The 21,915-nt window shown below is 41.0% G+C and overlaps 2 gene segments (V, D, J or C) and 1 further gene; all 3 read left to right on the forward strand.

Annotated features, from left to right (window-relative positions):
• Tcra (T cell receptor alpha chain) overlaps positions 1-21,915 on the forward strand; it is a 1,796,232-nt gene that overhangs the window by 565,970 nt on the left and 1,208,347 nt on the right.
• On the forward strand, positions 7,777-8,295 carry Trav5d-4 (T cell receptor alpha variable 5D-4). The segment is given in 2 exon segments: positions 7,777-7,828; positions 8,002-8,295. Coding segments are annotated over 2 exon segments (346 nt in total).
• Trav6d-7 (T cell receptor alpha variable 6D-7) lies at positions 13,696-14,162 on the forward strand. The segment is given in 2 exon segments: positions 13,696-13,741; positions 13,874-14,162. Coding segments are annotated over 2 exon segments (335 nt in total).

A 21,915-nucleotide genomic window follows, 5' to 3' on the forward strand; every position in this document is an offset into this window, starting at 1 on the left:
TCTTGGGTATTCTAATTTTCTGGGCTAATATCCACTTATCAGTGAGTATATATCATTTGAGTTCTTTTGTGATTGGGCTGCCTCACTCAGGATGATGCCCTCCAGGACCAACCATTTGCCTAGGAATTTCATAAATTCATTCTTTTTAATAGCTGAGTAGTACTCCATTGTGTAAATGTACCACATTTTCTGTATCCATTCCTCTGTTGAGGGACATCTGGGTTCTTTCCAGCTTCTGGCTATTATAAATAAGGCTGCTATGAACATAGTGGAGCATGTGCCCTTCTTACCAGTTGGAACATCTTCTGGATATATGCCCAGGAGAGGTATTGCAGGATCCTCTGTAGTACTATGTCCAATTTTCTGAGGAACCGCCAGACTGATTTCCAGAGTGGTTGTACAAGCTTGCAATCCCACCAACAATGGAGGAGTGTTCCTCTTTCTCCACATCCTAGCCAGCATCTGCTGTCACCTGAATTTTTGATCTTAGCCATTCTGACTGGTGTGAGATAGAATCTTAGGGTTGTTTTGATTTGCATTTCCCTGATGATTAAGGATGCTGAACATTTTTCAGGTGCTTCTCAGCCATTTGGTATTCCTCAGATGAGAATTCTTTGTTCAGCTCTGAGCCCCATTTTTAAATGGGGTTATTTGATTTTCTGAAGTCCACCTTCTTGAGTTCTTTGTATATATTGGATATTAGTCCCCTATCTGATTTATGAAAAGTAAAGATCCTTTCCCAATATTTGGTGGCCTTTTTGTCTTATTGATGGTGTCTTTTGCCTTACAGAAGCTTTGCAGTTTTATGAGGTCCCATTTCTCAATTCTCGATCTTACAGCACAAGCCATTGCTCTTCTATTTAGGAATTTTCCCCCTATACTCATATCTTCAAGGCTGTTCCCGCTTTCTCCTCTATAAGTTTCAGTGTCTCTGGTTTTATGTGGAGTTTCTTGAACCACTTAGATTTGACCTTAGTACAAGGAGATAGGAATGGATCAATTCTCATTCTTCTACATGATAACTGCCAGTTGTGCCAGCACCATTTGTTTAAAATGCTGTCTTTTTTCCACTGGAAGGTTTTAGCTCCCTTTTCAAAAATCAAGTGACCATAGGTGTGTGGGTTCATTCTGGGTCTTCAATTCTATTCCATTGATCTACTTGTCTGTCGCTATACCAGTACATCACAATTGCTCTGTAGTACAGCTTTAGGTCAGGCATGGTGATCCCACCAGAGGTTCTTTTATCCTTGAGAAGAGTTTTTGCTATCCTAGGTTTTTTTGCTATTCCAGATGAATTTGCAGATTGCCCTTTCTAATTTGTTGAAGAATTGAGTTGGAATTTTGATGGGGATTGCATTGAATCTGTAGATTGCTTTTGGCAAGATAGCCATTTTTAAAATGTTGACCCTGCCAATCCATGAGCATGGGAAATCTTTCCATCTTCTGAGATCTTCTTTAATTTCTTTCTTCAGAGACTTGAAGTTCTTATCATACATATCTTTCACTTCCTTAGTTAGAGTCATGCCAAGGTATTTTATATTATTTGTGATTATTGAGAAGGGTGTTGTATCCCTAATTTCTTTCTCAGCCTGTTTATTCTTTGTGTAGAGAAAGGCCATTGGCTTGTTTGAGTTAATTTTATATCCGGCTACTTCATTGAAGCTGTTTATCAGGTTTAGGAGTTCTCTGGTGGAATTTTTAGGGTCACTTATATATACTATCATATCATCTGCAAAAAGTTATATTTTGACTTCTTCCTTTCCAATTAGTATCCCCTTGATCTCCTTTTGTTGTCGAATTGCTCTGGCTAGGACTTCAAGTACAATGTTGAATAGGTAGGGAGAAAGTGGGCAGCCTTGTCTAGTCCCTGATTTTAGTGGGATTGCTTCCAGCTTCTATCCATTTACATTGATGTTGGCTACTGGTTTGCTGTAGAATGCTTTTATCATGTTTAGATATGGGTCTTGAATTCCTGATCTTTCCAAGACTTTTATCATGAATGGGTGTTGGATTTTGTCAAATGCTTTCTCTTCATCTAACGAAATGATCATGTGTTTTTTGTCTTTGAGTTTGTTTATATAGTGGATTATGTTGATGGATTTCCGTATATTGAACCATCCCTGCATCTCTGGGATGAAACCTACTTGGTCAGGATGGATGATTGTTTTGATGTGTTCTTGGATTCGGTTAGCGAGATCTTTATTGAGGATTTTTGCATCGATATTCATAAGGGAAATTAGTCTGAAGTTCTCTATCTTTGTTGGGTCTTTTTGTGGTTTATGTATCAGAGAAATTGTGCCTTCATAGAATGAGTTGGGTAGAGTACCTTCTGCTTCTATTTTGTGGAGGAGTTTGTGAAGAACTGTGATTAAATCTTTTTTAAATGTCTGATAGAACTCTGCTCTAAACCCATCTGGTCCTGGGCTCTTTATTTGGTTGGGAGACTATTAATGACTGCTTCTATTTCTTTTGGGGATATAGGACAGTTTAGATCATTAAGCTGGTCTTGATTTAACTTTGGTACCTGGTATCTGTCTAGAAACTTGTACATTTCATCCAGGTTCTCCAGTTTTGTTGAGTATAGCCTTTTGTAGAAGGATCTGATGGTATTTTGGATTTCTTCAGGATCTATTGTTATGTCTCTCTTTTCGTTTCTGATTTTGTTAATTAAGATGCTTTCCCTGTGTCCTCTAGTGAGTCTGGCTAAGGGTTTATCTATCTTGTTAATTTTCTCAAAGAACCAGCTCCTCACTTGGTTGATTATTTGAATAGTTCTTCTTGTTTCCACTTGGTTGATTTCACCCCTGAGTTTGATTATTTCCTGCCATCTACTCCTCTTGGGTAAATTTGCTTCCTTTTGTTCTAGAGCTTTTAGGTGTGTTTTCAGACTGCTAGTGTTTGCTCTCTCTAGTTTCTTTTTGGAGGCACTCAGAGCTATGAGTTTTCCTCTTAGAAATGCATTCATTGTGTCCCATAAGTTTGGGTATGTTGTGGCCTAATTTTCATTAAACTCTAAAAAGTCCTTAATTTCTTTCTTTATTCCTTCCTTGACCAAGGTATCATTGAGAGGAGTGTTGTTCAGTTTACACGTGAATGTTGGCTTTCTATTATTTATTTTGTTATTGAAGATCAGCCTTAGTCCATGGTGATCTGATAGGATGCATGGGACAATTTCAATATTTTTGTATCTGTTGAGGCTTGTTTTGTGACCAATTATGTGGTCAATTTTGGAGAAGGTACCATGAGGTGCTGAGAAGAAGGTATATCCTTTTCTTTTAGGATAAAATTTTCTGTAGATATCTGTTAGATCCATTTGTTTCATAACTTTTGTTAGTTTCACTGTGTCCCTGCTTAGTTTCTGTTTCCATGATCTGTCCATTGGTGAAAGTGGTGTGTTGAAGTCTTCCACTATTATTGTGTGAGGTGCAATGTGTGCTTTGAGCTTTACTAAAATGTCTTTAATGAATGTGCCTGCCCTTGCATTTGGAGCATAGATATTCAGAATTGAGAGTTCCTCTTGGAGGATTTTATCTTTGATGTGTATGAAGTGCCCCTCCTTGTCTTTTTTGATGACTTTGAGTTGGAAGTCGATTTTTTTAGATATAAGAATGGCTACTCCAGCTTGTTTCTTCAGACCATTTGCTTGGAAAATTGTTTTCCAGTGTTTCATTCTGAGGTAGTGTCTGTCTTTTTCTCTGAGATGGGTTTCCTGTAAGCAGCAAAATGTTGGGTCCTGTTTGTGAAGCCGGTCTGTTAGTCTATGTCTTTTTATTGGGGAGTTGAGTCCATTGATATTAAGAGATATGAAGGAAAAGTAATTGTTGCTTCCTATTATTTTTGTTGTTAAAGTTGGCATTCTGTTCTTGTGGCTGTCCTCTTTTAGGTTTGTTGAAGGATTACTTTCTTGCTTTTTCTAGGACATGGTTTCTGTCCTTGTATTGGTTTTTTTCTTTTATTATCCTTTGAAGGGCTGAATTCGTGGAAAGATAATGTGTGAATTTGTTTTGGTCGTGGAATACTTTGGTTTCTCCATTTATGGTAATTGAAAGTTTGCCTGGGTATAGTAGCCCGGGCTGGAATTTGTGTTCTCTTAGTGTCTGTATAACATCTGTCCAGGCTCTTCTGGCTTTCATAGTCTCTGGTGAAAAATCTGGTGTAATTCTGATAGGCTTGCCTTTATATGTTACTTGACCTTTTTTTTCCCTTACTGCTTTTAATATTCTCTCTTTATTTAGTGCATTTGTTGTTCTGATTATTATGTGTCAGGAGGAATTTCTTTTCTGGTCCAGTCTATTTGGAGTTCTGTAGGCTTCTTGTATGTTCATGGGCATCTCTTTCTTTAGTTTTGGGAAGTTTTCTTCTATAATTTTGTTGAAGATATTTGCTGGCCCTTTGAGTTGAAAATCTTCATTGTCATTTACTCCTATTATCCATTGGTTTGGTCTTCTTATTGTGTCCTGGATTTACTGGATGTTTTGAATTAGGATCTTTTTGCATTTTCCATTTTCTTTGATTGTTGTGTCTATGTTCCCTATGGAATCTTTTGCACCTGAGATTCTCTCTTCCATCTCTTGTATTCTGTTGCTGATGCTCACATCTATGGTTCCAGATTTCTTTCCTACGTTTTCTATCTCCAGAGTTGCCTCACTTTGGGTTTTCTTTATTGTGTCTACTTCCCGTTTTAGGTCTAGTATGGTTTTGTCCATTTCCATCACCTGTTTGGGTGTGTTTTTCTGTTTTTCTATAAGGACTTGCAACTCTTTAGCAGTGTTTTCTTGTATTTCTTTAAGTGAGTTATTAAAGACATTCTTGATGTCTTCTACCATCATCATGAAATATGCCTTTAAATCTGGGTCTAGGTTTTCGGGTGTGTTGGGGTGCCCTGGACTGACTGAGGTGGGAGTGCTCGTTTCTGATGATGGTGAGTGGTCTTCGTTTCTGTTAGTAAGATTCTTTGCCATCTGGCAAACTCTAGAGTCAGTTGTTATAGTTGTCTCTGGTTAGAGCTTGTTCCTGTCGTGATTTTGTTATTCTCTACCAGCAGACCTGGGAGACTAGTTCTCTCCTGAGTTTTAGTGCTCAGAGCACTCTCTGCAGGCAGGCTCTCCTCTTTCAGGGACTTTGCACAGATATCTGGCGTTCAGACTTGCCTCCTGGCAGAAGATGAAGGCCCAAAACAGGACCTGTCCTAGAAGCTGTTAGCTTCTGTAGTCCACACTCTCACAATCATTAATAGTCATACCCTCTTTAGAGTCCTTGGGAAAAATAGTAATATCTATTTTGGTGTCTTTGTATTAGTGTTCAGCTATATTGCATTTTTATGGTCTACTGGAGTAGGGTTCCTGGGTTCTGGTGGGGACATATTGTCTTGGCTATTAATGATTGTATATTTGTACTATTGTCTGGGCCTGGATTGATTTTGTTTCCAAGTATTGATATATGGTATTTTCTTTGTAAAGTGTATGTTTCCTTCCTTGGTTTCTGATGACTTCTTTGAATCTTGGTGAAGTGATTTCCTGGTATAAAGTGCTTCTATGGGCCAATGTGTGGCAGAAAGAATAGATGTGAGCTAGGAGAAAGAGCTGATAGACACTTCTGCTTATACTTATAGGTGTTATACATAAAGATTGAGAGTGTGGTGCAAATAAAAGATCCTGCAAGTAGGTTATGGTAAGGCAAAGCATTATATGGAAAGATGGGGGATTAAAGGGCTAGGAACCCTGTGTCTAAACTACAAGTTGTAGTGTCCAGTGAATGCAGTACAAAAAGGGGAGCTATAAGAAGGTTGTTAGCAGGCTGAGGATAAGAATGGAGAAATTGTAATAGAAGGCAGGAAGGATAGAATGAATAATCTACTTGAGTCCCTGCTAATATATTCACTGCAGGAAGGAAGGATGCGTATGCTTTGGATGGTAACAAGAATGAAAGGGGATGGACGAGAGTCATTGCGTAAAGGTTCACAGTAACTGTGGCACTGCATTATCTGTAAGGTTTATTTTAGTTCCTGGGAACTGGAAGTAGAAAGGAAAACAGGAGCCCACAAGTGCTGTTACAGGGATGGGGGTAAAACTGCAGAAATTTCAGTGTGGGACATGAAGATGAGTTAAGATGGACTACCTGATTTCTAGACAGCTGAGGTGGAGTGTCTTTATTGGCCTTTGAACCAAAGGAATGGTGGTGAGGAGAGGCAATGCAGCAACGTTCAGCTGAGTCCCAATGAATGCAGGAACAGTGCGAGAAGAGCTCCCTGCAGGCTATGGGGTTGAGAATAGTACCAGGAGAAATGATAGGGAGAGCAGTGAAGATGGTCCACCTGCTCCCCAAGCCTGCGTGAACACTGAGTTTCCAGATAGACAGTGTTTGTAGGTATTCACCGCTGACACCAAGGAAAGCAAATGGGCTAGAATGGGGGTGTTTGAGGAGGGTCCACAGGAAGGAGGAAAGCTGGGTTTGTTGCAAGGTTTGGCAGATTCCACAGGGAATCCACACTTCCATTCTATCAGTAATTCAGCCTCCCAACACTGGATGCAGTAGGAGTGAGTGAAATGGATGGTGCCATCCTCAAGGTCAAATGACTTCTCAGAAGTTTCCTAAGAGTAGTTCTGTGTATTTGTGATTCTAGGCAGACTTCTCTGGAAAGTGGGATGAAGTACAAACACATCATATCTGTATTGTCAACAAGAATTCACTGAAATAGGAGGAACATTATCCCGGGCCTGGAGGGCCTTGGCAGTAATGAAGAGGAAAGATGAAGGGTTCTTACCAAAGAGGAGATAAGGAGTCAGCAAGGGGAGGAGGGAGCCAGGCTTGGTGGTCAGGGGAATCTCATAGGTGACTTGATAAGTCTCTAGTCAAAAGAGACCTTAATTCTGTAACCTATTCTCCTGGCCAGTCCGTTTGTCAATTGTCTCGATTTTCCCAGCACCAATTATACCATTTGAGATAGTTCAGGGCAGATACCTTAAGAAGATTCCTAGAGCAATCTCATCTAGATATGTGCTTATCTGTGTATAATGATCTGCAGGGAATAGAGAAGACTTCCAAATAGTGGCTACATAAAGTTAATTTAGGATTTTCCTAAAATGACTTAGACATATATTTTCTCAGGAAAAGGTATAAAATGAATCATAATGCAGGAAGTTCGTAATAATGCAACATGCAGAGACCAAACTGCAAAAGTAAGAGACAGAAAGACAGCGATTACAACAAGCCACTCAGCTTTGCTGGGACTGTGTCAAGCAGGGGTGCTGGATTCATGGCTCTCATCACTTTTAGTGGGTATGGCTATGCCAGGTTTGATTAGTAAATACAGTTCTAGTGAGAAGAAATGTTACACACACCTATTAATATACAACATATATACATTTATATATGAAAACATTACACATAAGAAACATAATGTATACAATGTGTTATATGCAAAGAACAAACAGCCTCACTGGTGTGTACCAAGACCATTCTTGAGCTCTCAATACTAAGACCCTCTTGGGATGACTTATTAGTGTTTTGTGTGTCTGAGTCCCTCCTAGGTTCAGAGAGCGCTTAGCCTGAGGCCTCAAGGTGTCAGCAGATCTTAACTGCTGGGGAGTGTGCAGAGAATTCACTTCTTTGTGTGCTGATTCTGAAGGCTTGTGACAGAAGCAAAGCCTATTTCTCAGTGGCTGAGGTGACTCCAGAGGTAGAATTGTCACTGAGAAAGAACAACATCCTGAGAGTTATAGCTGACCTGCTAGTCACCACAGTCTCTTCTGGATTTTAATTTAATTGGGAAGAGCAATGAAAACATATGCTCCTACATTATTCATGTTTCTATGGCTGCAGCTGGATGGTGAGTTAATATCTGAAGGCCATAGAACAATCAGGGGGCATTTCTGAGACACCCAGGGGGAAACTCTATTCAGGTTTATTCTAGTTACTCTAGAAAAAGAGACTCCTGGAAAGGGGGTGACCTCACAGCCTTTCTCCTTTTTTTTTTTTTTTTTTTTTGTCCCATCTTTCTGCATAGGGATGAGCCAAGGTGAGCAGGTGGAGCAGCTTCCTTCCATCCTGAGAGTCCAGGAGGGATCCAGTGCCAGCATCAACTGCACTTATGAGAACAGTGCCTCCAACTACTTCCCTTGGTATAAGCAAGAACCTGGAGAGAATCCTAAGCTCATCATTGACATTCGTTCAAATATGGAAAGAAAGCAGACCCAAGGACTCATCGTTTTACTGGATAAGAAAGCCAAACGCTTCTCCCTGCACATCACAGACACCCAGCCTGGAGACTCAGCCATGTACTTCTGTGCTGCAAGTGCACACTGCTCCACGGGCACCTGCAGTCTGTCCTCAAACCTGCCATGGGGCCTGGAGCCTCATCTACATCCTGTGTCACAGGCCTTCCAAGGAAGCATTTGCCAGTTGTTAGTTTTAGGTGCCAACTAATATAGACATTAAAAATACAAAATAAGAATGTTAATGTCAAGTCACTCAAAACAATTTAGGACAATTTTCTCCATTTTAAAAATTTATTTTAAAAATTAAAATATAATTTTGTTGCAAGTAGTTCACATACTTTCCGCAGGACGGTGGCTGTACTACCAACCCACTCCTGGCTCCCTTTTGTTCCACTTTGCTTAGCTGGGTTGATGCCACCAGCACTGGCCTGGCTTCTCTTTCTTACCCATCTTTGCTCCGCCTTGGCTCTGGGATCGGCTGCCATCAGCCCCAGTACTGCCTTTCTCTCTACCCGCCTTTGTTTTGGGAGTCGACCACTCCACCAGACCACTCCCAAAACCCTTGAAGCAGTGGATAAAGGACACACACTCAGTTTGTCACTTTACAGCTTGCCTTTCATGGCACAATTGCTGGGCACAGATACCTCCTGCCTGGAAATGTGTGCGCTTACCAAATCACCATCTCCATCTCTCCTTCCACCCCAAACTCCAATCAGCTCCTGCCAAACATCTCTGGTAACCTGGCAGCAGGAGAGCCACAGGCCGTGGCTGCCCCAAGATCTTACATGATGGATGTTTGCTTCTAGTCTCAAAGCATGACAGAAAAGCTCCTCTCCTTCCTTGTGTCTCCTTTTTTTCCCAGGGATCCAGAATCTCACTTGTACCTTCCACCCAGCAATTGGCTCTCTGCCTTCTTTATTGACAAATCAAGAACCTATTAGGGAACTAGACCTTAGCATCAGACCCTCTCCTTACATAATTTTATTAACTCCCCTTTCTCTTTCCTCCCTCCACCTCCCTATTTATTCCTTTCCTCATTCCCTCACAAACCCTTGTCTTTCCTTTATAACTATTAAGGTTACATATATGTACAAATACAATCAGTTGTGTCTCATTAGCATTGGTTGTATGTATAGAATTTTAGGGCTGAGTACCTACTATTAGATAGCTAATTAGGGAGATTATCTTCAGGGATAAATACTTCTCCATCTCTCCCTTAATTGTTTGTAGTTATTTGACATGGATATCAAAGGGATACAAATATGAAAAAAAATAAATCAAGTTATCAGATGATGTGGTATTATTATACATGAGATCTCCAAGACCCTACCAGAAAATTTCTAGAAATTATCAATAAGTTCAGCAACATGGTAGGATACAAAATATACTTACAAACATCAGTAGCCTGTCTACATACCAACAACAAACATGCTGAGATTCAGATCATACACACATTCCCATTCACTATAGTTTCCAAAAATATATATGGGAATAAACCTAACTAATGAAGTTAAATTCTTCTTCTTCAAAAAAATGACAAATCTCTGAAGAAACAGGTAGAGGAAGACACTAGAAAATGGAACATCCTCTTATGCTCATTGATCAATAGGATTAATATTGTGAAAATTACCATTGCACTAAAAGTAATTAAAAGATTCAGTGCAATCCCAATCAAAACCTCACACCAGTCTTCACAGAAATAGAAAACAAAACATCTAAAAATTTATATAGCAGCACTCAGAACACTGAATAGACAAGAACAAAAATGATAAAGTCCAATGGCATATGATAGTTAAAATACTACATATACCTAGAGAATAAATTTTATTGAAACTAAAGGAGAAAAAACACAGGTCTCAAGTGAGGGAAAGCCTATCATAATAAGAGTTAACTTCAAAACAAAAATTGGAAAGCCTGAAGACCTTGGAACAATGCATTCCGAATCTTAAAAGACTATAACAACCATCCTAAGATAACAATGTGAAGCAAAACTATCTGCCATGATTGATTGAGGGAGGAAGAAAGATTATATATCCAACAAAGCAAACCTAAAGAAAACGTGAGAAGCATTATTTGGGACCAAAGAGAGAAATGAGGGTAGTAGAGAGGCTTTGGACAGAAATACAAAGCCATAATTATGAAAATATACAATACCGCTGAGAACACAGACAGCTGCAAACATCAGCAACATGATGACCTCATCTAACGCACGCATTGCAGTAATAACTTTACACATCACTAGGCTCAGTTAGTCACTCAAAATGACTAAATGGATGAAGAGACAAAATCCATCTATCTGTGCCAGCAAGAGACACATCTTAGTTTTAAAGATAGGCACTACCTTAGAGTAAAACGATAGTCAAAAGAATTAGTCAAATGGGACATGGAAGCAAGCAGCCATTTCCATCCTAAAATCTGACAAAAGTAAAAACCCCTCTAGCAATACACAGACTCATGGAGATTAAATAACTCATTTCTAAACGATGAAGGGGTGAAAGAAGAAATCAAGAAACAAATAAAAGAATTTCTGGAGCTAAATAAAAATAAAAACATAATACAACAAAACCCTTTGGGACACATTGACAGCATTCCTATGAGAGAATTTTATGGCTCTAAGTACCTACATTCTTTTAAAAGAATTAAAGCACAAATAAAAGGCTTAATGATGCAACTCCAAAATTGGGCAAGGACAAGCAAAATCCAAAAAACAAGAAATAGAAATAGAAATAGAAATAGAAATAGAAATAGAAATAGAAATAGACCAGAAATCACTGAAATAAAAACAAAGCAAACATATTTAAAAAAAAATCAATGAATCTAAAAGATGGTTCTTTGAGTAGAGTAACAAGATTGACAGATCTTTGGCTCAACTAAATAACAGAAAGAAAGAGATGACTCAAATTATCAGAATTAGAAGTGAACAGGAAATCAATACAACAGATACCAACGAAATTCAGAATAGTTTAAGGGGATATTTTTAAAATGTATAGCTGGAAAATATAAAAGAAATACATGAATTTCTAGATGCAGCCAAATGAACAAACTTAAACCAGAAGAAACCAACAACCTAAACAGACCCATAACAGATGAGGAATTTGAATAGTAATGAAAAGCCTCCAACCTTAAAAAAATTCCTGGAACAGATGTATTGATAGCAGAACTCTACTAGACATTCAAAGAAGATCTACAGACAGTTTCGTTTCAACAATTAAAGAAAATAGAAAGAGGGGTATTCCCAAAGTCCTCCAAAGCCACTATAATTATGTCCAAACCAGGCAAAGATATAGCAACAAAAAATAAAACTATAAGTCAATATCCTTGATGAACATAGGCTCAAAAATACACAATAAAATACTTGTGAAAAGAATACAGAAATACATCTAAAAAGGTTATATACCACGACCACAATGGCTTTATCCTTGAAATGCAGGAATAGTTTAAAAAAAAAAACCACAAGGCAATTAATGTAATATAGCACATAAATGGACTTAAAAACAAAAATCACATGATCATCTCAATAGATTCAGAAAGGGCCTTTGACAAAATCCAACATGACTTCTTCATACACGTCCTAGAGAATGTAGGGCTAGAAGAAACATACCCCAACACAAAAGCTATAGGGGAGAAACGCACAGCCAACATCATCTGAAATCAGCAACCTAAATCTCAACCTATGGGTTGCTGCCTCTTTGGAACCAAACAACCTTTCCCCAGGGATCACTTAAAATCATCGGAAAACACAGATATTTACATCATGATCCACAACAGTATCAACATTACAGTTATGGAATACCAATGAAATCATTTGATGATTTGAAGACTGGTGGGTCACCACAATAGGGGAAACTGTATTAAAGAGTGGGAAGGTTGGGAATTACTGTGCTAAATAAAGAAAACCTTGAACCAATCCCACCAAAGTCAGAAATAAAACAGGGGTGGCCCCTGGCCCTATTCCTTTTCAACATTGTCCTTGAAGCACTAGTTGAAGCAGTAAGCCAAGAGAAGGAAATTAAAGGATACAAACAGGAAAAGAAGAAGTCAAACTATCACTATCTGCAAATGATAGAATACTACAGAGATCTCCAACTCTTATCAAAAAACTTCTAGAAATTATTTAAAAATTCAACAGCTATTAAAAACAATGACTTCATGAAATTCACAGGCAAATTGATGGAACTAGAAAATATCATCCTGAATGAGGTAACCCAGACACAAATGAACACACAAGGTATGTACTCACTGATAAGTGGATATTAGCCCAAAAGCTCAGAATGACCACGATACAACTCACAGACCATATGAAGTTTAAGAAGAAGGAAGATCAAAGTGTGAATGCTTCAGTCCTACTTAGAAAGGGGAACAAAATAATCACAGGAGGTAGAGGGATGAAAGGATCTGGGAGGGAGAGAGGAGAGCGGGGAAGAAGTGAGAGCAGGATCAGGTATAGGAAGAGATGGGAGAGAAATTCAGATGGTCAGGAAATTGAACAAAAACATGTAGCAGTGGGAAATGGGGAAGTAGGACTAGAAACTGCCAGACTTCAGTGAAGTGAGAGGTTCCTAGGACCCAACAGAGATGGCTTTAGCCAAAATAGTCACTAAAGGGGAGATAGAACCTGTAGAGACCACCTCCAGTAGATAGGCACGGTCCCCAATTGAGGGATGGGGCCACTCACTCATCTCAAAAATTTACACCCAGAATTGTTCCTATCTAAAGGAAATTCAGGAATAAAAAAAATGAAGAAGACTGAAGGAAAGGCAATTCCATCTGCAGACACCAAACCTAGACACTATTGCTGATGCCAAAAAGTGCTTTCTGACAGGAGTTTGGTATAGCAAGTATATGTAAACAGTTGTGAACATGGTTACAAGAAACTAGAAGAATTTCTATCATTATTACATTTAATCTCAGAATCTTCTTAGTAGAAGCAAGGAAAGAGATTTATATTTTAAATACATAGAGCTTTAATGTAAACACCGAGAGAAGCCGAGTGCAGATGAAGGCAGGAAGTCAAGTCTGTTATGTAGACTTAGCTCACTGAGCAAGCTGGTTTATGTTAGCAGGACATGTTTCAAGGGAGAAGGGGAACCTTTTCCAAAAATTCAGGTCACTCCATGGAATTCAATAACTTGTATTTCTTCACCTTTTCTGAAATTTAAGAATATTGAGTACTTTTTATAGAGTGTGACTTCTCTCCTGAAAAACTTTAATAAAAAATTCCATAAAATTGCTATTCTTTTAGAACAAAGAAAGCATGGCCTTTGAAGTACAAGAGATCTTTCAACTCTAACCAAGAGTTCATTGCTTGGGTCTTTTAGCAAATGTTGCTATGCTTAACTTGGTTTACTCTCTGGTCACTAGAGGGCGCAGCATCCCAACGCTATAGCATTTCCTATATGAATTCAAGTTTAGACTAGTTGCTTCTCTCTGTGTTTTCCACATGCTAAGAATCATGAACACTGTCGAGATGGGTCTAAAGATGAACTCTTCTCCAGGCTTCATGACTGTGATGCTCCTCATATTCAGTAAGTAGAGTGACCTTAAACTTCTCACGTTTTTATGGCAGAATATTTTTGAGCCCTAAATTCATCTAAGAGCTTGGTCTTTAATGACATTCATATCAGTTTTTGTTTTGTTTTGTTTTTCTTCCCCAGCAAGGGCCCATGGAGACTCAGTGACTCAGACGGAAGGTCAAGTGGCCCTCTCAGAAGAGGACTTTCTTACGATACACTGCAACTACTCAGCCTCAGGGTACCCAGCTCTGTTCTGGTATGTGCAGTATCCCGGAGAAGGTCCACAGTTCCTCTTTAGAGCCTCAAGGGACAAAGAGAAAGGAAGCAGCAGAGGTTTTGAAGCTACATATGATAAAGGGACCACCTCCTTCCACTTGCGGAAAGCCTCAGTGCAAGAGTCAGACTCGGCTGTGTACTACTGTGCTCTGGGTGACACAGTGGCACAAACCACAAGGGGAGCTGAGCACAAACTCTGAGAAGCAGGGGGCTGGCTGCTGAGCATCTGGGATTGCTTTGGTTCCTCCTCTTTGTGCTATGTGACTCTCGGCTTCTCTCATGAGCACAAAATTCATATGAACAGCCACAGCAGAAAAAACAAGAGGCAGACTCTTCCATACTCTTGTGTCTTGACAGGGGCTAAACCAAAATCTGATGCAAAAATACCTCGTGCAGAGCTAAAGGAGCCTCACAGTAAAGCTCTGTGAGTAAGGAAGTCTGTGCAGATGAAGTCTGTCCTCCACATTTTCTTCCACAGCTCTGGTAGAACTGGCTGTATTTTATATTTGCAGGGAACAAGATGTGCCAGGACCTTGGCTTCTGCATACTGACTTCTGAAAGTCTGGAGGGAGATGTCACAGGATGTAGTGCAGGCATCACCCTAACAAGGCCTTAGATTCCTCTGAAGGACTGAGCACCTCACTGGCAGCTGACCAAAGCTATTTATTTTCGTTTTTAAAAGTAAATATAATTACATCACTCCAGCTTCCTTTCCCTTCCCCAACCCCTTCTGTGAGTGTGCCTTTGCTCCCTCAAAATTATGGTCTCTTTTTGTATGTTATTATCACACACACACACACACACACACACACACACACACACACACACACACACACACACCTGCCTAAATATACAAATACAATCTGCTCAGCACATTTAGCATTACTTGTAGGTCTATAATTCCAGGGCTAATTATTTGCTGTAGTAACCAATTAGGAGGCTCAATTCTGTGGAGAATTGTTTGTCACTCTTGGCCCTACAGTTGTTTGTTTATGGGTGGAGCCTCATGAGATTTCCCCTCTCCCTGTTACCAAGTCTATTAGTGTTGTGTTTCTTAAGGACTTGTTTAGATGCAGAGAACAAATGAGGTACCCAGCCCCAAATTGATACATTTACAACATAACTCCTTCCCTTAAGGGAAGAACATGGAAGAGGGAATGGAAAGATTGCAGGAGCCAGAGGACAAGGAAAATTGATATGAAGTTATGTTTCCTACAAATGACAGGGAAACCTCGCTCAAGAGATAGGCTTTTAAAAGTGTATGGTTAGAGGTTACTATGGTGTACTGGCTGGTTTTGTGTGTCAACTTGGCACAGGCTGGAGTTATCACAGAGAAAGGAGCTTCAGTTGAGGAAATGCCTCCATGAGATCCAACTGTAAGGCATTTTCTCAATTAGTGATCAAGGGGGAAAGGCCCCTTGTGGGTGGGACCATCTCTGGGCTGGTAGTCTTGGGTTCTATAGGAGAGCAGGCTGAGCAAGCCAGGGGAAGCAAGCCAGTAAGTAACATCCCTCCATGTCCTCTGCAACAGCTCCTGCTTCCTGACCTGCTTGAGTTCCAGTCCTGACTTCCTTTGGTGATGGACAGCAATGTGGAAATGTAAGCTGAATAAACCCTTTCCTCCCTAACTTGCTTCTTGGTCATGATGTTTGTGCAGGAATAGAAATCCTGACTAAGACATATGGTAACCAATGGACTGGTTAAGCCTCTCTTACCTTTACTTTCTCTGCTGTGACTATTAGGTTCTTCCCAAGCTCACTCATCACCTGGATGTCCTAATTTTGCAGAAGCTCAGACTACTGAAGGAAATTGTAGATTTGTTCATGTGTATTAATACAAGTGGTAATAAAGGTCCATGGATTAACGTATTTTCTAATCTTCATGAAAAGGCCAAGCAGACCACTTTGGGGAATGCTACCGCTTTTCAGCAGTAATTCAAACTTCCTGCTGTGTCTTTCTGGCCATGCCATGGGTCATCTCTACCAGGGTCCCGGCCCATTGGGTTGGACTCAGTATGAGAGAGCCAGACCCCACACAAGTTTATCACCTTGTTTAGGCTCCACCCCTAAACAACCAACTACAGGGCTGAAAGGGAGAAAAAAATCCTCCATAGGTGTCTGCAAGGTCTAGAACAAGCCAGCTCCATGTGGCTCTGCCCCTTCTGAACCTTCATAGAGGAAAAGGAGGGTGAAGTGGGGTGATCTTATTTCAACCACGGACGTATTTTTAAAAACTGAACTGAAGCTAGAGGTGAAAAACTCAATAAACTGAAAAAAACTCAGAGGGTTTATTCATAGGTAACATTTAAAATGTTTAATTGTTTTAATACTTTTAATACAAAAGTTGATTGTCAGCAAAAACTCAAAATTTTATCAAGCCATTAAAAGACAAAGTATAAGAGCCACATCATGCTATCAAGGAAACAGATGAATATAAAAACCCTTGAACTGAATATCCAGGAACTTTGGTGCACTTTAAAATGATAAAATCTGTGAATTATGAGCACAAAAGGAAAAGAACTCAAGTTCAAAGATCTAGAACATATCTTAAGGGAATCATAGAGGAAAAGAGTCCCCAAACCAAGGAAAGAAATGTCTATCTGGCATAAAGGGTACAGAGAACACAAAATAGATAACAGCAGAGAAGAAATCCCCCGAGAATTACAGGGAACAAAGCAAAATATCGAAAACAAAAATGGTTATTGGAATCTTCAGGAGAGAAGCCACAAATCACAAACAAAAGGAAGAACATCATAATAGCAGCCAACTCCTAGTGAAAAATTTAAAAGACAGAAGAAAATTGAGCAGTATATCAAATCCTAAAAAGACTATGAATGCCAACCCATGATCTCTGGGATACATTGAAAGAGTCCTAAGGGAGAAATAAATTTATAGCATTAAATGTTTTCTCATATCTGTGCTTTAGCTTTGAATTTAGATATGTGTGTTTCATTTGGAATTCCCATAAAGGACCTGAAATTACAAAGGGGCCATAGTGGGCTGGTGGGGAAAGGGGTTGTTTCAAGGAAAGGTTGAAAAAAGCATCAATATAAAATGTTTTAAAAGGAATGGTAAAACAGAATGGATTAATGATTAAATGGAGAAAGAGGGAGATAGGATAGAGGAGTGGTTACTGGGAGGAAAATTACCACTAAAGACTGAAAAAGTTACATGGAAACGCACTACTGTAGAAGCCTCCTATTGTAGGATCCATGGACCCTAAGAAAGGAACATCTGAAATTTAAATAAAGTTATTAATTCTTTGAGAATATCATACAATTTTATTCATAGTTTAACTGTATTCATCCTCCTTCTTCAACTCCCCCCAAATCCACTCCACCTCCCTACCTGCCCAACTCCTCTCTCTCTCCCTCTCCTTCTTCCTCCTCCTCCCTCCCTCCCCCTCTCTCTCACACACAGTTTCTTTTATTCTCCCTCTCTCTCATTCTCTCTCTCTCTCTCTCTCTCTCTCTCTCTCTCTCTCTCTCTCTCTCCCTCCCTCCCAATCCCTATCCCTATCCCTATCCCTATCCCTATCCCTATCCCTATCCCTATCCCTATCCCTATCCCTATCCCTATCCCTATCCCTATCCCTATCCCTATCCCTATCCCTATCCCTATCCCTATCCCTATCCCTATCCCTATCTCTATCTCTATCTCTATCTCTATCCCTATCTCTATCTTGTATAAAGTGTGGTTTGCATTGGCAACTACTGTTGCATGTGGAGTCTGCCCTGCTGTGTGGTCTGTATACCAGGAATTGCACCTTTATAAATGTACTGGCTAGTTTTGTGTCAACTTGACACAGCTGGAGTTATCACAGAGAAAGGAGCTTCAGTTGAGGAAATGCCTCCATGAGATCCAACTGTAAGGCATTTTCTCAATTAGTGATCAAGGGGGAAAGGCACCTTGTGGGTAGGACCATCTCTGGGCTGGTAGTCTTGGTTCTATAAGAGAGCAGGCTGAGCAAGCCAGGGGAAGCAAGCCAGTAAGTAACATCCCTCCATGGCTTCTGCATCAGCTCCTGCTTCCTGACCTGCTTGAGTTCCAGTCCTGACTTCCTTTGGTGATGAACAGCAGTATGGAAGTGTAAGCCAAATAAACCCTTTCCTCCCCAACTTGCTTCTTGGTCATGATGTTTTGTCCAGGAATAGAAACCCTGACAAAGACAAATTGGTACCAGCTCATTGGATAAACACTTTGGGGGGGGAGAGCATAGAGAGGAGGCATCTAGATCCCTCAGTAGCATAAAGAACTCCAGTTTATTATGCTATGTGTACTGGCTAGTTTTGTGTCAACTTGACACAGCTGGAGTTATCACAGTTGGAGCTTCAGTTGAGGAAATGCCTCCATGAGATCCAACTGTAAGGCATTTTTTCAATTAGTGATCAAGGGGGAAAGGCCCCTTGTGGGTGGGACCATTCTTGGTCATGATGTTTGTGCAGGAATAGAAACCCTGACTAAGATCTTTAGCTCCAGACAGCCGGCCACCTTCCTGGTGAGAGCACGGGGTCTGCCTGGCCTGAGAGGTTTGTGGCACAGGCGCCGGCGGGAGCCTTCTTGGCTCCGGGACTCCGCGGAGGGCAGGCTGCACGGGTGACCGTGTGGAATACAGAGTGCCAGCTGTTTCTGGGACGGGCGAGAGAGTCGCAGAGCTTCTGGGCGGCGCCATCTTCAGCTCCAGACAGCCGGCCACCTTCCTGGTGAGAGCACGGGGGTCTGCCTGGCCTGAGAGGTTTGTGGCACAGGCGCCGGCGGGAGCCTTCTTGGCTCCGGGACCCCGCGGAGGGCAGGCTGCACGGGTGACCGTGTGGAATACAGAGTGCCAGCTGTTTCTGGGACGGGCGAGAGAGTCGCAGAGCTTCTGGGCGGCGCCATCTTCAGCTCCAGACAGCCGGCCACCTTCCTGGTGAGAGCACGGGGTCTGCCTGGCCTGAGAGGTTTGTGGCACAGGCGCCGGCAGGAGCCTTCTTGGCTCCGGGACTCCGCGGAGGGCAGGCTGCACGGGTGACCGTGTGGAATACAGAGTGCCAGCTGTTTCTGGGACGGGCGAGAGAGTCGCAGAGCTTCTGGGCGGCGCCATCTTCAGCTCCAGACAGCCGGCCACCTTCCTGGTGAGAGCACGGGGGACTGCCTGGCCTGAGAGGTTTGTGGCACAGGCGCCGGCGGGAGCCTTCTTGGCTCCGGGACTCCGCGGAGGGCAGGCTGCACGGGTGACCGTGTGGAATACAGAGTGCCAGCCGTTTCTGGGACGGGCGAGAGAGTCACAGAGATTCTGGGGCGGCACCATCCTCAGCTCCAGACAACCAGCCACCTTCCCGGCAAGAGCCACAGAGCTTCTGAGGCTGCGACATCTTCGACTCCAGACAACTGGCCACCTTCCTGGCCAAAGCAACACAGCTTCTGGGAAAGATCCTGTTTTGGGCCTTCACCTTCAGCCAGGAGGAGGTCCAAACACCAGATAACTGTACACCTTCCCTGAGAGAGGAGAGCTTGCCTACAGAGACTGCTCTGACCACTGAAACTCAGAGAAGAGAGCTTGTCTCCCACGCCTGCTGATAGAGGGTAACAAAATGAACAGAGGAACAATCTTTTAACAAAGACAACTATAACAACTAACTCCAGAGATTGCCAGATGGCGAAAGGTAAACGTAAGAATCCTACTAACAGAAGCCAGGACCACTCACCATCATCAGAACCCAGAACGCCCACTTCGCCCAATCCAGGACACCCTAACACACCTGAAAAGGTAGACCTGGATTTAAAAGCATATCTCATGATGATGGTAGAGGACATAAAGAAGGAATTCAACAACTCACTTAAAGAAATACAGGAGAACACTGCTAAAGAGTTACAAGTCCTTAAAGAAAAACAGGAAAACACTGCTAAAGAGTTACAAGTCCTTAAAGAAAAACAGGAAAACACAACCAAACAGGTAGAAGTCCTTATAGAAAAACAGGAAAACACATCCAAACAGGTGATGGAAATGAACAAAACCATACTAGACCTAAAAAGGGAAGTAGACACAATAAAGAAAACCCAAAGTGAGGCGACGCTGGAGATAGAAACCCTAGGAAAGAAATCTGGAACCATAGATGCCAGCATCAGCAACAGAATACAAGAGATGGAAGAGAGAATCTCAGGTGCAGAAGACTCCATAGAGAACATCGGCACAACAATCAAAGAAAATGGAAAATGCAAAAAGATCCTAACTCAAAACATCCAGGAAATCCAGGACACAATGAGAAGACCAAACCTACGGATAATAGGAGTGGATGAGAATGAAGATTTTCAACTCAAAGGACCAGCAAACATCTTCAACAAAATTATTGAAGAAAACTTCCCAAATCTAAAGAAAGAGATGCCCATGAACATACAAGAAGCCTACAGAACTCCAAATAGACTGGACCAGAAAAGAAATTCCTCCCGACACATAATAATCAGAACACCAAATGCACTAAATAAAGATAGAATACTAAAAGCAGTAAGGGAAAAAGGTCAAGTAACATATAAAGGCAAGCCTATCAGAATTACACCAGATTTTTCACCAGAGACTATGAAAGCCAGAAGAGCCTGGTCAGATGTTATACAGACACTAAGAGAACATAAATGCCAGCCCAGGCTACTATACCCAGCCAAACTCTCAATTACCATAGATGGAGAAACCAAAGTATTCCACGACAAAACTAAATTCACCCATTATCTCTCCACGAATCCAGCCCTTCAAAGGATAATAACAGAAAAAAAACAATACAAGGACGGGAACCACGCCCTAGAAAAAACAAGAAGATAATCCATCAACAAACCTAAAAGAAGACAACCACAAGAACAGAATGCCAACTTTAACAACAAAAATAACAGGAAGCAACAATTACCTTTCCTTAATATCTCTTAATATCAATGGACTCAATTCCCCAATAAAAAGACATAGACTAACAGACTGGCTACACAAACAGGACCCAACATTCTGCTGCTTACAGGAAACCCATCTCAGGGAAAAAGACAGACACTACCTCAGAGTGAAAGGCTGGAAAACAATTTTCCAAGCAAATGGTCTGAAGAAACAGGCTGGAGTAGCCATTCTAATATCGGATAAAATCGACTTCCAACCCAAAGTTATCAAAAAAGACAAGGAGGGACACTTCATACTCATCAAAGGTAAAATCCTCCAAGAGGAACTCTCAATTCTGAATATCTACGCTCCAAATGCAAGGGCAGCCACATTCATTAAAGACACTTTAGTAAAGCTCAAAGCACACATTGCACCTCACACAATAATAGTGGGAGACCTCAACACACCACTTTCATCAATGGACAGATCGTGGAAACAGAAACTAAACAGGGACACAGTGAAACTAACAGAAGTTATGAAACAAATGGACCTGACAGATATCTACAGAATATTTAATCCTAAAACAAAAGGATATACCTTCTTCTCAGCACCTCACGGGACCTGCTCCAAAATTGACCATATAATTGGTCACAAAATAAGCCTCAACAGATACAAAAATATTGAAATTGTCCCATGTATCCTATCAGACCACCATGGCCTAAGACTGATCTTCAATAACAACATTAAGAATGGAAAGCCAACATTCACGTGGAAACTGAACAACACTCTTCTCAATGATACCTTGGTCAAGGAAGGAATAAAGAAAGAAATTAAAGACTTTTTAGAGTTTAATGAAAATGAAGCCACAACGTACCCAAACCTTTGGGACACAATGAAAGCATTTCTAAGAGGGAAACTCATAGCTCTGAGTACCTCCAAGAAGAAACGGGAGAGAGCACATACTAGCAGCTTGACAACACATCTAAAAGCTCTAGAAAAAAAGGAAGCAAATTCACCCAAGAGGAGTAGACGGCAGGAAATAATCAAACTCAGGGGTGAAATTAACCAAGTGGAAACAA

This window comes from Mus musculus, chromosome 14, assembly GCF_000001635.26.
Source record: "Mus musculus strain C57BL/6J chromosome 14, GRCm38.p6 C57BL/6J".
Lineage (NCBI taxonomy): Eukaryota > Metazoa > Chordata > Mammalia > Rodentia > Muridae > Mus > Mus musculus.